The sequence below is a fragment of the Eptatretus burgeri genome, chromosome 6, assembly GCF_056783735.1.
Source record: "Eptatretus burgeri isolate ZD-2024b chromosome 6, Ebu_testis_v1, whole genome shotgun sequence".
NCBI lineage: Eukaryota > Metazoa > Chordata > Myxini > Myxiniformes > Myxinidae > Eptatretus > Eptatretus burgeri.
The window spans coordinates 105,561,810-105,579,309 of record NC_140966.1 but is presented as its reverse complement, the minus strand read 5'-3'; the positions used below and the strand labels follow the sequence as shown (position 1 = coordinate 105,579,309).

At 47.8% G+C, this 17,500-nt stretch overlaps 2 protein-coding genes across 2 annotated transcripts in view; one reads left to right on the top strand and one right to left on the bottom strand.

Annotated features, from left to right (window-relative positions):
* NUP37 (nucleoporin 37) overlaps positions 1-17,500 on the top strand; it is a 394,802-nt gene that overhangs the window by 246,866 nt on the left and 130,436 nt on the right. The window lies entirely within an intron of this gene.
* LOC147025533 (uncharacterized) lies at positions 4,513-6,775 on the bottom strand. Its single transcript, XM_085886553.1, has one exon. The coding sequence runs from the start codon at positions 6,616-6,618 to the stop codon at positions 5,404-5,406; it is 1,215 nt and encodes a 404-aa protein (XP_085742679.1). The 5' UTR covers positions 6,619-6,775; the 3' UTR covers positions 4,513-5,403.

Genomic DNA, 17,500 nt, shown 5'->3' with positions numbered 1-17,500 from the left:
ATATAACAATTTATTTGCTCAGGCAATTGTGAATTGGCTCTTTGGACTGTTACTGACACAAACATATTCATCGTGGACTGGATCAAGAACCAGATCAAGCAGCACATCCCATTGACGATCGGGAATAACTTGGAGCTGGGTCGTGCACAACCAACCCGTGCATGCAAGAACCCAACAAGAATGCCTGCTCAAAAGAGTGATTCCGCCATTGGTCGGCACCTATTGAACAATCCCGAATGTGCCCAAGATGATCACTGAGCGATTCCAGATTGTGGAATATGCTCGTACCAAAGCACATTTACGTATTCTTGAAGCCACATTTATACACACACGAGCTCCTGCTCTTTTCAAACACTGCATCTGTTCTGACCTGGGTCCATTATAATGGGAGGTCTCGGGTTTCCTCGATTCCTCGCCGCCATGACGTGTGTGTTTGTGTCAGTAACAGTCCAAAGAGCCAATCCCCCAACTGTCTGAGCAATTAAATTGTTTCATTTTGTGTCTGCGTATCCGGTATTCTTGTGTATGTCTTGACGAGCTGCAAGACGAAAAGCTTTGACAGTGTTTTTAAATTTTGTACTTCCAAACGTCTATTCGATAACATAAAACAAGACAAATCCGGTTCGAAATACTGAGCTTTATTATGAGGTGCAAATGAGGAGCTCGGATTTTCACCACTCGTGCAGAAAACCCCCGAACTGGAAGCCAAATGCCAAGTTTCCTTCCTTATCCCTCTTGTGCACCCCATGCTTCCTCTCCTCCCCCCCCCCCACCATTCCTCCCAACACCCATTGTTTGAGGAGAAGAAAATATCGCTTTGAGGTGGTCAGTGAACAGAGGACTGGTGCACCATCTTCCAAATCATTCCCAATAAATTGTTCTCACCAGGATGGTTCATGAGTATAGGCCTTAATTATCCTAAGCTTCACGGAATACTGCTCTCCATTCCACACTAGTGCCTCTATTTCTCCTAGATGTTGTGGAATCTTAAACTCTGAACATCAATAGCATCTCTCAACAAAGGTTGATGGAATAGCTTGGAGGTAGTGCCTTCCCCTTTGAGTGGTCTCATATGAGTTTGTTCGACCTTGCAGGCAGGGTGTTACATCAATGAGTGCACCATACATTTGATGTGACATTAATCTGTGGATCAGTCTGCCAGCATGGGTTTCCAATGGATATTAAAGATCTCATGGTGACTCACAAAGATCAGGCAATTTGGCACTCTGGCCAAATTCCAAATTCCTTCTCAAACCTACTAGGTGACCTGCATCAACAACACACCTGTGTTTCCAAAATATATAATAACCAACAGCCAGGTGCTGCACACAAATGAAAGGATGAAATGATAAATTTCATATCCGGAGGACGAGACACAGGGCCCACAGTTCTCTCATTGCAGGCTGATGGGTAGTCTCTGTTTTATATCGCCTCTCTTTGGATCATGTCCCTCTTTTCTGTAAGCCTTCCATGTCCCTGCACAGCTTCGCCAGAATGCATGTAATCCATCCACTGGGACCATACTCTGCACAGAGGGTTGGTGCTGCCGAAGTAGTCTCCTGGGCTATCGGACACAATCCTGGGCGGGTCACCACTCCAACACAGGATACTCGAAAGGATCAATCATCCCAGCAAGCTGGCACTCATTTTGCCGACCTCGAAAGGATGACAGGCTGAGTCAACCTCAGCTGGTATTTATTCATCGGCAGAGCGAGATTTGAACTCGGAACCTGAGGATCCCAAGCCGGCCACCCCTGAACCATGAAGCGAACACCAGGTTTTTTATCCATCCATCCAGTGGGACCATACTCTGTGCAGAGCATTGGTGCTGCCAAAGCAGTCTCCTTGGCTATTGGACACAATCCTGGACGGGTCGCCACTCCAACACAGGATACCAGCATGCTGTTACTCATTTTGCCGACCTCGAAAGGATGACAGGCTGAGTCAACTTCACCTGGTATTAGTTCAACGGCCGAGCGGGATTTGAACTCAGGACCGTAGGATCCCAAGCCCGCCACTAGTAGAGGACCTGGCTTAGACATGTATGCACTTAATTTAGGAGAGGATAACTCAACTGTTTTAGGCTAATATGACCCCAAGGAACAACTTGGGACGTGTGCCAAAATCTCTATCCAGGACGAACAGCCCGAAAATGACCACGCCCTTTTTAAAATGACCGCACCCTTTTTCATTGAAAGTGCTACTTCTGACATAGCTGTATCTTCTAAACCAGGGGTCGGGAACGTGTGGCTCGCGAGCCAGGTATGGCTCTTTTGATGATTGCATCTGGCTCGCAGATAAAATTGGAGTTTGAAACTTGGAAAGCCCAATATTTCTCGCAGAAGCTTTACCTATAGTTTGAATGGTGTCGTGCTTCATTCACGTGCAGGGCTGAACTTGGCAGAAGGAGAGAAGAAAAAACACCTCCGAATTGTCTGAAGCGGTTTTTGTTTCGTCCAGTCATGCGGCCGACGCGAGTAGTGATTTCGGTTCCTCCAATGACGTGCCGCCGCCGAGACGCATCACGGAATTCATCTCGACCAATCACGCGCCACCGCTGAGGCGACTCGTGATTTCGGTTCCTCCAATGACGTGCCGCTGCCGAGACGCGTCACGGAATTCATCTCGACCAATCACGCGCCACCGCTGAGGCGACAGCATCCCAGAGTCGGCCGGCCGCGCCGCACCTCTCGAGTATGTCAGCCCGTGCGCAGGCCAGCCAGACTCACTTGGGTCAACATCTCCCTCTCTCTCATTTGCTCAAAGCTAACCCTTCGACGAAGAAGATGGCGAAAAGAAAAAAAGATGAGGAGTATCGTACATTTCAGGACGAATGGGCCGAAGAATTCGCCTTTGTGGAGAGAGCAGGTTCTGTGGTGTGTCTAATTTGCAATGACAAAATTGCATCGATGAAACGGTCGAATATAAAGCGGCACTTCGACACGCGCCATGCTACCTTTGCATCAAAATACCCTGTGGGAGACGGCAGAAAGAAAGCGTGCCAAGAGCTACTGAGCAGGGTGCAAGCCCGCCAGCAGCAACTCCGCGTATGGACCCGGCAAGGTGACTATAATTCCGCCAGCTTTGCTGGATCTTTAGCAATAGTGAGAAACGGAAAACCATTCACAGATGGCGAGTATGCAAAAACGTTCATGCTGGATGTCGCCAATGAACTTTTTGATGATCTTCCGAACAAAGACAAGATAATCAAACGGATACAAGACATGCCTCTGTCGGCAAGAACTGTTCATGATCGTACCATCATGATGGCAAACCAAGTGGAGGAAACGCAAGTGAAGGACATAAATACAGCGCCGTTCTTTTCCCTGGCTTTGGATGAGTCAACAGACGTAAGCCATTTGTCGCAGTTCAGTGTGATTGCAAGATATTCTGCTGGTGATACACTGCGCGAAGAAAGTCTTGCTGTTCTGCCAATAAAAGGGTCCACAAGAGGTGAGTATTTATTCAAGTCTTTCATGGAGTTCGCTCAAGAAAAAAATCTACGAAAGGATAAACTTATCTCGGTGTGTACTGATGGTGCTCCGTGTATGGTGGGGAAAAACAAAGGATTTGTGGCGCTTCTCCGTGAACATGAAAATAGACCCATCCTAAGTTTCCATTGCATTCTACACCAGGAGGCCCTTTGTGCTCAGATGTGTGATGGACAGCTTGGTGAAGTGATGTCGCTGGTCATTCGTGTGATCAACTTTATTGTTGCCCGAGCCTTAAATGGTCGCCAGTATAAAACACTGCTGGATGAAGTTGGAAATAACTATCACAGTCTGCTTTTGCACAGCAATGTGCGTTGGTTGTCAAGAGGGAAGGTGCTTAGCCGTTTTGCGGCTTGCCTGAACGAAATCCGGACTTTCCTTGAAATGAAAGGTATTGAGCATCCTGAGCTAGCCGAAACTGAGTGGCTCCTCAAGTTTTACTATCTCGTGGATATCACTGAACATCTGAACCAGCTCAACGTGAAAATGCAAGGCATTGGAAATACAGTGTTATCCCTTCAAAAAGCCGTGTTTGCTTTTGAAAACAAGCTGGAGCTCTTTATCATGGATCTTGAAACAGGTCGTTTACTACATTTTGAAAAACTGAGACAATTTAAAGATGCATGCACAGCAAGTGAGCCCACTCAAAACTTTGATCTCCACCAGTTAGCTGGCTTCACATCCAGTCTCCTACAGTCATTCAAAGCACGCTTTGGAGAATTTCGTGAGCACACTCGTCTTTTTAAGTTCATCACCCATCCAAACGAGTGTTCACTGAACACAGCCGACCTGAGTTACATTCCTGGTGTCTCCGTCAGAGATTTTGAAGCAGAAGTGGCTGACCTGAAGGCCTCAGACATGTGGGTGAATAAGTTCAAGTCACTGAATGAAGATTTGGAAAGAATCGCACGACAGAAAGCAGAGTTGGCGAGCAAGCACATGTGGACAGAAATGAAAAAACTTCAACCTGAGTACGAGCTGATTATCAAAACTTGGAACGCGCTTCCTGTCACATACCTCACACTGCAGCGTGTGAGTATTGCTGTATTGACCTTGTTTGGATCTACGTATGCATGTGAGCAGTCATTCTCACATCTTAAAAACATCAAGTCCAACCTACGATCACGTCTAACGGATGAAAGCCTCAATGCTTGCATGAAGCTTAACCTCACCAAGTACCAACCAGACTACAAAGCCATCAGCAAATCCATGCAGCACCAGAAGTCCCATTAATGGTGAGTATTATAACAACATTATTTAAAAGAATAAATTCAGAGGCTTATTATACTCACATTTAGTTGAATTCAGTCTTAAAATATATTATATGGCTCTCACTGAAATAGATTTCCAAATATTTTGCTTTAATGGCTCTCTGAGTCAAAAACGTTCCCGACCCCTGTTCTAAACCGTTGGAGCTACAGATTTTCTGAGGTGCTCAAATTTTTTTTTAGAATGGCCATGTTTATTTATTTATTTATTTATTTAGGGGGGTCATGGAAGAGTGTAAAATTTCTAATTTGATATTTTTTATGAGAAAATGGCTAAAAACCGTTTTATTTACCATACTTATTACCATACATACTGGAATTGCCATATATTTATTAACTTAAACTTTCCGGACTAAGAGCAAAGTTAGAAGATTTGTGTCATCTACTTGAGTTGAAGTGACAATTTGGAATTTGAACAATACAAGGGATTTTTTTTTAAAGAAAGAAAGCGAGCATTTGTTTAATATAAAGAAATTGTATTTTCAATCATTTACATACTATTATCAATGGAATGTTAACTTAAAATGAAAAATAAAAAACAAAACTTATTACTTTAGTAGGCAGCAGTATCTCGAGAGCTTAAATGTTTCAAAGATCAGCAGGGAAATTGCCCAACCACCAACAATACAACTTTTAAAACCACATTAATACTGTTTATGTGTCACGTAAACCAGGGTCAGGAACATGAAGAGTAACACAACAGAGTCCAGGTTTTGAGGATGATGAGCACTGAGCAGTGTTCCTTCAGTGATAGGGTTTTTACAACAATCACCTCCCTTGCATTTGCAGTACTTGCAACACTTGATCCCAGCTACCCTGCAGGAACACCCATTTTTGTGAGCACACTTGCCACATGTGCAGGGATTTGGCAGGCCTTTGGGTTTGGAGATCACAATCTCAGGGACTAATAAACTGCCCCTTCTTACAAACCCATAAGACTCGACATTCATAATCAGGGTGGCATCTCTAAATGGGGCCTGGAGCCACAGCTGCTGTTGGTAATAGCCTCTATGGATATGTTTCCTTGCATTAGTTGAGGTGCAAGTGGTTCTCTCAAAGTCCATCTTGAGGGCATTGCTATCAAATGCAGTGAGATGCAGGTCGTCAAATGTCTCCAGGTCTGTTGATGGTTTGAGACACTTGACCAAGAATGTCTCTGCCATCTGTATTGCACTTTCTGCTAGTTGGGGACAGTCAAAATTCAGGATCAGAGAGGAATTTCCTGGTTTGCGGACAGCATTCTGGGCTGCAAGTTTAGTTGATATCTTGTTGGTTGTATCGCACCCAGTCAGCGCATGGAGTGCTGGGAGACACTTTGTGAGCTCGTCTCCCAGTGCTATGCAGATATCGTGGATTGGTAATATTGATCTTTTCACTCCTGAGTTGCAGGCGAGCCAAAGCTCTTGGAGGCCAAGATCTCTCCAATTGACTGTGATGTGGTATAACAGGCACATAAAGACATCTATGTCACCTGATGACAGCGTCATGGATGTAGGTCCTGACCGGTGACTTAGAATGTCCTGCACATGGAACATCATCCTGTCATCAGCTTCCTCGTGTGTGCAGTTGAGCTGAGGGAATGGAGAAGCACACCCAGCTGACACCATCCATGCCTGTGGTGATATACCGAGGTATAGAGGTTTGGTTCCGTGGTAATTGGTGGTGAGCCACTCAACATAGAATGCATGGAAAGCAGTTTTGCTGATGGAAGATGACCAAAAGTTCTCTAATACCACTGGAACATTTTGGTTTGGTGATATCACATCAAGGACAACCATTTCTTTTGACTTTCTTCTTCTCCCCCTCTCCATTCTCGATGCTGTCTTCTCTGTAATCATCAAAAACGATATAGATCTCATCACAGTTGTGCCCAGCTTTGGTGACCATAGATGTCAAGGCAATAGCAAAGTCATGGAATGTCTTGTCGGGCGGATCAAGCTTCTTTAAGGGGACCTTTCTCACCAAGGCCATGAAGTCGATAATGATGGCGTGGGTTTGTGGGGAGGTTTCTGGCCCTTTTTTATCTATTAGTGGGCACAACTTCACCAGCTCAGTCCCAAGTTGTGATTTGGTACTCTTCCTCAAGTAACCATCTTCGTCAACCAAGAAGAATGCAGAGTTGGTGATCTCATGCTTGAGTGGCTCCTCAACAGTGAACCCCCGGTGACTCCCATACTCAATAAACATGAGAGCTTTGATTGTCTCATCTTTGATGTCTGCTTTGGGAGCCAATTTCAAGGTGGTATTAGGGGACATAAACTTGATTTTGTTAATAGTTGAGTGTATCGATATCGACCTATTTCTGAGTCGATCATCGATAAAATTAGCACAAGTAGTGCTGCCCTCCTTGATACAGCACAACAACTTGTCTACATTTACATTGGTCACAATTTCTCCAGTGAGAAGATTCTTCAGTGCTACCTGGTCTTGTAGAGGACTGCATACCTTCAGGAGATACTCCTCTATGTCTTGCACCATCCCAACTATCTTAGTTGCAGTACTTGGGTTGAAGTCGTGGTGAAGTGAGAGTTCTCCTTCGACATCATCCTTCATCTTCAGGAGGTCAACGTACTGGTCTTTTTTATGCTTGATAATTCCCCACAGAGCTACTGCTTCCTTCTTTCTGGTGACCCCAATTATCCCCACACTCACTTTGGCAAGCCGATTGTAGCACTGCTCTAGCGCCTGGTCAAAGGGCACTCCACTACCTTTCTTGGTGGTGTTCATGACAAATCCACCATTCATGTAGGAGTTGTAGAGGAGTGGGAACTTCTCCTTCAGTTGATAGCAGTCCTGGATGGATAAGTCGTCTCTCTCTCTCTCTCTCTCTCTCTCTCTCTCTCTCTCTCTCTCTCTCTCTCTCTCTCTCTCTCTCTCTCTCTCTCTCTCTCTCTCTCTCTCTCTCTCTCTCTCTCTCTCTCTCTCTCTCTCTCTCTCTCTCTCTCTCTGCCTCTCTGCCTCTCTGCCTCTCTGCCTCTCTGCCTCTCTGCCTCTCTGCCTCTCTGCCTCTCTGCCTCTCTGCCTCTCTGCCTCTCTGCCTCTCTGCCTCTCTGCCTCTCTGCCTCTCTGCCTCTCTGCCTCTCTGCCTCTCTGCCTCTCTGCCTCTCTGCCTCTCTGCCTCTCTGCCTCTCTGCCTCTCTGCCTCTCTGCCTCTCTGCCTCTCTGCCTCTCTGCCTCTCTGCCTCTCTGCCTCTCTGCCTCTCTGCCTCTCTGCCTCTCTGCCTCTCTGCCTCTCTGCCTCTCTGCCTCTCTGCCTCTCTGCCTCTCTGCCTCTCTGCCTCTCTGCCTCTCTGCCTCTCTGCCTCTCTCCCTCTCTGCCTCTCTGCCTCTCTGCCTCTCTGCCTCTCTGCCTCTCTGCCTCTCTGCCTCTCTGCCTCTCTGCCTCTCTGCCTCTCTGCCTCTCTGCCTCTCTGCCTCTCTGCCTCTCTGCCTCTCTGCCTCTCTGCCTCTCTGCCTCTCTGCCTCTCTGCCTCTCTGCCTCTCTGCCTCTCTGCCTCTCTGCCTCTCTGCCTCTCTGCCTCTCTGCCTCTCTGCCTCTCTGCCTCTCTGCCTCTCTGCCTCTCTGCCTCTCTGCCTCTCTGCCTCTCTGCCTCTCTGCCTCTGCCTCTCTGCCTCTCTGCCTCTCTGCCTCTCTGCCTCTCTGCCTCTCTGCCTCTCTGCCTCTCTGCCTCTCTGCCTCTCTGCCTCTCTGCCTCTCTGCCTCTCTGCCTCTCTGCCTCTCTGCCTCTCTGCCTCTCTGCCTCTCTGCCTCTCTGCCTCTCTGCCTCTCTGCCTCTCTGCCTCTCTGCCTCTCTGCCTCTCTGCCTCTCCGCCTCTCCGCCTCCGCCTCTCTCTCCGCCTCCGCCTCTCTCTCCCTCTCTCTCCGCCTCCGCCTCTCTCTCCCTCTCTCTCCGCCTCCGCCTCCGCCTCCGCCTCTCTCTCCCTCTCTCTCCGCCTCCGCCTCCGCCTCCGCCTCTCTCTCCCTCTCTCTCCGCCTCCGCCTCCGCCTCCGCCTCTCTCTCCTCTCTCTCCCGCCTCCGCCTCCGCCTCCGCCTCTCTCTCCCTCTCTCTCCGCCTCCGCCTCCGCCTCCGCCTCTCTCTCCCTCTCTCTCCGCCTCCCGCCTCCGCCTCCATCTCTCTCTCCTCTCTCTCCGCCTCCGCCTCCGCCTCCGCCTCTCTCTCCCTCTCTCTCCGCCTCCGCCTCCGCCTCCGCCTCTCTCTCCCTCTCTCTCCGCCTCCGCCTCCGCCTCTCTCTCCCTCTCTCTCCGCCTCCGCCTCCGCCTCTCTCTCCCTCTCTCTCCGCCTCCGCCTCCGCCTCTCTCTCCCTCTCTCTCCGCCTCTCTCTCTCTTCTCTCTCCGCCTCCGCCTCCGCCTCTCTCTCCCTCTCTCTCCGCCTCCGCCTCCGCCTCTCTCTCCCTCTCTCTCCGCCTCCGCCTCCGCCTCTCTCTCCTCTCTCTCCGCCTCCGCCTCCGCCTCTCTCTCCCTCTCTCTCCGCCTCCGCCTCCGCCTCTCTCTCCCTCTCTCTCCGCCTCCGCCTCCGCCTCTCTCTCCCTCTCTCTCCGCCTCCGCCTCCGCCTCTCTCTCCCTCTCTCTCCGCCTCCGCCTCCGCCTCTCTCTCCCTCTCTCTCCGCCTCTCCGCCTCTCTCTCCCTCTCTCTCCGCCTCCGCCTCCGCCTCTCTCTCCCTCTCTCTCCGCCTCCGCCTCCGCCTCTCTCTCCCTCTCTCTCCGCCTCCGCCTCCGCCTCTCTCTCCCTCTCTCTCCGCCTCCGCCTCCGCCTCTCTCTCCCTCTCTCTCCGCCTCCGCCTCCGCCTCTCTCTCCCTCTCTCTCCGCCTCCGCCTCCGCCTCTCTCATATCAAAAGCAGGCTGAGTGAGTGATACTAGGGTGCATAGAGTGATAGACAATGGGGTACATAGATTTTAAAAAGGGCGTCGTCACTTTCGGGCTGTTCGTCCCAGATAGAGATTTTGGCACACATCCCAAGTTGTTCCTTGGGGTCATATTAGCCTAAAACAGTTGAGTTATCCTCCCCTAAATTAAGTGCATACATGTCTAAGCCAGGTCCTAGACTACACCCCCTAACCATTAAGCCAACACCAGGTCTTTTTTATGTATGTGATATTCTGTAGTCACTCCTGGTTTATCCTTAAAAACAAAGGCTTTCTGCTCATTTACACTCATTTGTTCCTCTCTTTTTCATACCTGTGCAAAAACTTCCCTGAGTAATAACATAGCAGAGCAGAGCACCATCATCTATCATGTGATTTGACCTTTAATCCCTACCCATGATGTTTCCTTTCTCCATTAACTCCCACCCTCCCCCTGGCTTCTTTTTCTATTATTTGTCCATTCAATTGCTTGTGCTTGGGCTACCTGCTTTAGGTTGCTGTTGGTATGCTGCACCCACTCTTCCACCACCTCCACAGTCTCTCTCTTCGGCACAAAAACATTACCCTATCATTTTGTGTGATCGACACGTGCACCACTTCTTCGCACTCGGATGATGAACGCCCAGGATCATTTCGAGCAAGTGCGTTGACGCACACGCTATGGCAATGAGGCACTTGCGTGTTGTCCCTGAAGTTGAAAAAAATGGAACTTCATAACCTTAATCTTCCTGCATGTTACACAATTAGTGCCAATATGTCCTTTTGCCACCGACTGGCTCTCACACACCCCTTACCCTCAATTTGCCTATTTGAGTTGTGCAAAGTGGAGGATTGTGAAACACAGGGTATTTCTTTAAACAAAGGCTTGGTGGTGAGATTTTTCATATTTTTTGCAGTACAAAAGTGGGACTTTTTTACCGTGTCTCCGACTCAGGTAGGAACTCGTACCTGTATGGAATGCATAACGGAGAAATGAGATGTAATTGTCCTTTTAAAGCCTGGTGTTGGCTTAATGGTTGAGGTGATTGGCTTAAGATCTAAGGGTCTTGAGTTCAGCCCCCATCGTGCCGTTAAAAAACACCAGGTGGGTTGACCCAGCCTGTCATCCTCCCGAGGTCGGTAAAATGAGTACAAGCTTACTGGGAACAGGAGACACCGCATCAGCGTCACAGCCACAGGCTGTGTGGCCCCCAGCAGCCACAGGCTCCATACAAAATAATATTAATAATCATACTTTCGCATGATATAAAAGGACATTGTGATAAGTATTCCATCAACGAATCGGTGTATCATCTGAGATTTGATTGTGAGATCGCAGTGTCATGAGCCAAGTTGCCAGGCATGAGCGCCACATGGTCAGATGCAATCGAGGGCGAACATCCGAAATTGCTTTCCCGATGTTACAAATGATGATGCCCGGTCGATGGAAGCTTGGAGTTCTCGATCGAGTTCACTCAAGGAATTACAAGGAGTTTTTATTCGCAGGAGGAGGCCATTCGGCCCATCATGCCTGCACCACACCAATATCAGATTTTTAATAAATCCGTCAATACCCCTTCCCTTCGTGTGCATCGTTTTTGCTGCTATACTTGTACTCATTTCACCGACCTCGGAAGGATGACAGGCTGAGTCAACCCCCTCGTGTTAATTCAGTGGCCAACGGGACTTGAACCCAGGACCCCAGGATCCCAAGCCACGACCCTTACCGCTAAGCCGACAACAGGTATGAACTTGGAAAAGGATTCCGACACTTGCCTCCCACATCTTGAAAATTCCAATCTGGAGGGACGGGAGACGTATCGATGGTCCAAAGCAAGGCTCTCATGCGCTCAGCTACCCTCAGTTGAAAAGTTATTCCAACGCTCATATCTCAGCATGAATTGTCCTTTGTTAGACCAAGCAATTGGAAATCTCATGTACAGTATATATACTTTGGCTTGGTACAATCTTAGCATGAAAGAGGAGTTCCACGCAAGTGCAAAGTCGCCATCATTCAGCGAATAAATCTTTTCTCCTTTGTGCACACCGCCCGTCGCTATCACCGATGTTTGTATCTACAAATCCGTCGGGTCTCTCATGTGCCGCGGCTGTTTAGAGTTTAAGCATACGTGGGTAAGTTGCACAAGTTTTCACTGAGGTGGGAGACAAAAGTCACGAATTTGTTTATCACCGTGAATATAACACATACGCTGGGTACGTTATCGCAAAAAAAAAGGAGGAAAACGTCGTCCGAGCGCACGAGGCTTAACTTGTCAATGGCGAAGAATCACTTTAAAAATTAGATAAATCTCGTATCCAGATCCGGATCCGGATCTTCACCAAAATCTAATCAGTTTGTCCTTGTCACACATCCAACCTGTCCCCCAAAATTTCATCCAGATCTGTCCACAACTTTTTGAGACATCCTGCACACAAACAAACAGACAGACAGAAAGATGTGAAAACATAACGCCCTTCACCTTCACCTTCGGTAGTGGAGGTAATAAATAAAAAAAGGTTTTCAAGGGGCTTTGATTTTATTCCCATTCCCATTGCTTTCTGACTCCACAAAGGCACCCAGCTTTCATGCAGAACCCATTGTACATCTGCCTTTGATGGTTTGTTGCTGCAAAGCGGTGAGTTTTGGCCTTCCACCGGGCAGCGTGCGCAGCCTGTGCCACGATGCGTGCAGAGAAAGCCTTGCGCACATTGACGCTGGTACCCATGGCATGGAGCCTGCGGAGAGAGTGACAGCCACTGATGTGTGGGTTGGGGAGTAATGTTGCCGTCCTGCGCCCCCACGTATTTCCTTGTTTTGGCCCATTTCCATTGGACAAATCGACCAACTTCCAAACTTGCAGTTTATAAACTTGCAGCACTGATTTCCTGGATGGGTGAAGCGGTATGCTTGGGAGAGTTGGTGCTGTTTATAAATTTTGGGTACTTTGTTCCGATGTTCTCGATAACATTGGGATATTATGTCAAGGGTACACACGTACTGTACGTAAATTTGTGGATATTGACGAGCTGCTGCACACAAAACGGGTGAGAAATTATTCGTCTCTGCTTGGCGTTGAAATAACTGTTAAGGTGGCTCGCTTAAGATCTTAGGGTCCTTGTCGGTCGTTGAAGTTGTTGAAGATGAGCCCTTGTTGGTTGTTGAAGTAACACCAGGTGGGGTTGACTCAGCCTGTCATACTTCCGAGGTCAGCGAAATGAGTACCAGTGTACTGGTAATGGGGGCATTGCATCTACGGTGCCCCCATACTCGTCAGCAGTGGTGATGCACCGTTGTTCATAGACGGTGAGAGCATGAAATCATGCCACCACAATAAGTGGATAAAAAAAGAACACACAGACTAATCTGCCTGCCTCACCTTGTCAGGTTTATATGCAGTCTACACTTCATGGTTGACTCTTGAATTCCTTATCTATTTGAAAGTAATCTGCAAAGCTCCCCCACCCCCCCTCACATCCCCAGGTTAAATAGGAAGGAATACCTCCATCTTGCCCACAATTTGGTAGGAACCACGAACTGCTGTTTCTACCCACCAGTCGTTGCTTCAAATGAACAAAACTACAACACTCTCTTTCTCTCCAACGTCGCGGGCGGTTCAACAAAGTGGTGAAAGGAATGGGTTCTTCAGTGTGGAAATCCAAATGGAAATAAACAAAGCATTACTGCCAATAAAATGATTCACCAGTCAAAGAGAACCACAGACCTTATGCTTACCCCTTGCGCCTGGGCATGCATGCTTATCCGGCTCATCGTTTGGAATTGTCGTGGTGGAGGTCCAGCGTTGACGATACCGCAGGCCTTTTGACGGCCGAGTCAATTTGGTCGATGGTTTGGTTTTGTTTCACCTGAGCAGGTGACAATGCCTGCCGGGGGTGTAGGCCGGTAATTGCACGACGTATTGGCATTATGAAACCCAGATTATCCTCGTACCATATTGGTTTGTCCCATCTTGAAGCACGTCGTGCTCTGAGTGTGTCATTACTTAATCTGTTTGGGCATCCACAGCTGCGGATCAGACTTTCCACATCTTTACAGTGTTTACTGCGTTGGTTAGAGGAATTCCAGAAATATATCATTTCTACCGAGTTCCATGAGGGCGTGCATGCGAAGCTGATTTATCGGAAACGAACAGGGCTGTTACTTTTCACGCTGACTCCACGGGCAAGCAGTCATGTGACATTTGGAGTACTGTGTACCGTAATGCGAATGGTGTACAGCCGTGCCATATGATCCGTGATTTTTGTCGTCGAGCACAACAGGATTTTGTGAGACGTACTGTTTGATACGTGTTCTCGATGACGTATCTCGATACTTTCTCACAGATCTGTAGTTTTGGTACCGAATGTGAGAACCACAGGATACCTCTATGTTATTAGCATTTTTACTGCTGGGTTTTCTCCCTCATGGTACCAGGAGAGGTCTGTGCATCCATGAGGGGATTCCGAGAGACTCGCAGACCAACTACAATCGTGTGGATTTGAAATAGCCATTTGGACTACTTTAATTGTCCTGTAAGCACAATCTTTGCCACTTTACGATTATTGTTTTTTCTGACGACGACTTTGGTTTCTTGAGGAGCTTGAACGTGCACTTCATGTCGGACAATGGCGTCGGTGTACTTTGACAGAATCATGAGGTCCTTAGTTCACATTGGACAAAATAACACCACACAGGGGATTTAAATCTACGATTCCAGCGTGATAAGGCGAATGCTCAGAGGGGAAAACCAAGTGGGCCAACCTGAACAATTGGCTGTACATGTTTTCTGTGTTGATTCCTGTAAAAGGCGAAAAAAATTTCAACCTTTAGGCCGTTCTGGGGTGTGCGCAGTCACTTTTTGTTGGAATTGTATTCTAGTACCCATACTAAATTGCCATGAGTGCATTGAAGCATCAACCATGAAGTGTGACATGGTGCCACATGGAGACTAGACCACACCATTCGGACAGATTTGTTCCTTCCTGGAATCCTTTGGTGAGCTGGTTGTTTTTTGTTGTTGAAAATCTGAGAGCGGATGTAGCAATTCCACTGCTGAGCATACGCAAGGTCAGAATCTCAATTTTTTTATTTTTCATTGGAGTCGTGCTGCTAACATATATACAGTAACCCCCCGTTTCTTGCGGGGGTTACGTTCCAAACCTCCCCGCGCTAAGTGAAAATCCGCGATGAATGGACGCCTCCCCAAAAAATCGATTCGTCTGGTCTGGTCGGTTTGGGTTTGAGGGGCCTGAGATCGACTAGTCTGGTCTGGTCGGTTTGGCAGTGATTGGGTTTGAGGTGCCGGAGATCGACTAGTCTGGTCTGGTCGGTTTTGAGGTGCTGGGTATGAGCAGTGCTCGTCCAAAGGCGGCAAACCTTTTTCCTTCCCGAAGCATATATCGAGCACCTTTACCTTAACCTTCTCCTGGAGCGTCCCAGGACCTTCCTCTGGCGCTTCGGGTCCTTGCCAGAATCCTTAGAAGGTGCATGGCGTTTGGGGGGCATCGTGGGGCTTGGAGAAAAAACGAAGAAAATATTCGTAGTTCACAAGTGAAACTTTGTCTCGTGCGTTGTGTGACTGGTCGAGCACCACGCGTTATAATTTATTGCTTAAATAATTTATATTTTATATATTATTACCGCGATGTACCAGGGGGAATCCGCATAAAAATTAGTTACGTTCCAAGGGAAAACCCGCGATGAACTGCGGGCGCGATAGGTGAAGCGATGAACCGGGGGTTGACTGTATATATATATATATATATATATATATATATATATAGATATATATATATATATATATATATATATATATATATATATATATATATATATATATATATAGATATACATATTGTTCCGAATTCTGGCCCTCCTGGCGTGCGAGCGATTGCGTAGCTCCAATCACAACCGCGTCGCCCACCGGACGGACAATTCAGTGATCGTGACGGAAAATGTATGTATATATTTATGTATATATATATATATATATATATATGTGTATATATATATATATATATATATATATATATATATATATATATATGTATATATATATGAAGGGTTAATTTAACTCGCTCGTAATTTGGGAGGGAATTGGGGGTCGCTTCTCTCACCCCTGGACCGATTCCCGTGAATTTAATTGGAGACAGGAGAGCCCGTTGTCCCGTTCTCCGATACCAGTGCCGCGAGGAGGGCGATGGATTTGTATCCCACTCCTGACACCAGTGTTGCGGATTCGCGCCCGCCGGCGTGCGACGGCCACGTAACTCGAATCGCGGCACGTCGCCCACCGGACGGACAATCCAGTCGTGACCCTCTCGGACTAACGCCGGGAACCAGTCACGGGTGGACCTTTCGGTCTCACCGCGATCGAGCCAATCAGCCCCCGCGTGGGATAGGGTTGCTCGCCAAATTCGAACTACCTAAGTACCCACGCGGAGGGTAGACCGGGCGATCGCACCTCGCCGCAGGTCGACTTCGGACACGGGCCACTTAAGCGACCCGTTCCGTACTATCAGAATAACCGAGCGGTGTTATCGTCGACCTCGACGGTTCGATTAATTATCGGGCGTATTCAGCCCACTACCAACCCTTTACGTGAAGCAAGATGGGGATTCAATGGAGGAAAAGACGAAGCGAAGCGGGAGAACAGTTCAACAATAAAGCACATTTATTCGCGACGAACGGAAAGCACACAAATACAATTCCACCAAATGCACACAAAAAAGAAAACACAATTCCATTTACACAAAAAGCAAACATAAAAGTGAAAACACAGTGCAGAGCTAATACCGACTACCGAGCACACGGCAACACTTATACAATTCTACTTCACAGACGGCGCCGACAACACATACCCAAAACCAAGGAAAGAAAATCCCCAAGAATGAGGCGGCCTGAGGCCGAGACCGGGTCGGGCCTACCCGTCTGGTGATGAGACGCGGAGCGGCGATGGCCCCGCAACCCGCGGGCCTCGTGGACAGTGCCTGGCAGGGGGGGTGGGAACGGGGCCCCCTTGGTCGCACTATCTCCTGCTTCTCCAGCCACTGCAGGCTTCGGGCTCCAGACTTCTTTCGTTCTCGTTTGCGACTCTCCTCTTCTTGACTCTCCGACCGACTCTGACTGACGAACACGGTCCTTTTATCCCCCCGTAACTTCGCCTTTGACCCCCTCCCTTTGACCTTTCACCTCGCTCCCCATTGGCCCGAGAAAAAGTGGGCGTGAAGGCTTTTTGATCCACAAATTTGCATATATCGATCGTTCTGGAGGCGGGGCCAAATCGCCCCTCGCTCACCGATTGGACGGCAAAAAGTGGGCGTGTGTCGTTTTTGATCCGTTTTTGAAGCAGAAAATCCGTGATTTTGTACACGCTGTTCGACGCGCGTTCTGCATGAGTCCAACACCGGTACCCACAGCGGGGCAAGAACGGTGGCGATGCTACGGTGGCGAGGTGTGACGGGAAGGTCGTGGCGGTTGTGGTGAAGCGGTGGTTGTGGTTGGTGGTTGATGTTGTGGTTGTGATCATGGCGGTTGGTCCAAAATAAAGATAGTGAAAGAAAAACGGCTATCCTGAAGAGTCGCAGCACGTATAAATGACATGTATTCCCACTAGACAACGGGTTTGGGCCTAACTACACATGCACTTACCGAGATACCTCACCTAAGGGACCTGAATGGTGGTTTGCGAATCTGGTAACCACAACAATATATATGTATGTATATATATATATATATATATATATATATATATATATATATATATATATATATGTATGTATATATATATATGTATATATATATATATATATATATATATATATATATATATGTATGTATATATGTATGTATATATGTATGTATACATATATGTATATATATATATATATATATATAT

Excerpts from the sequence above, each read along its gene's own strand:
- LOC147025533 (XM_085886553.1), bottom strand. The coding sequence starts at position 6,618 with ATGAGATCTATATCGTTTTTGATGATTACAGAGAAGACAGCATCGAGA.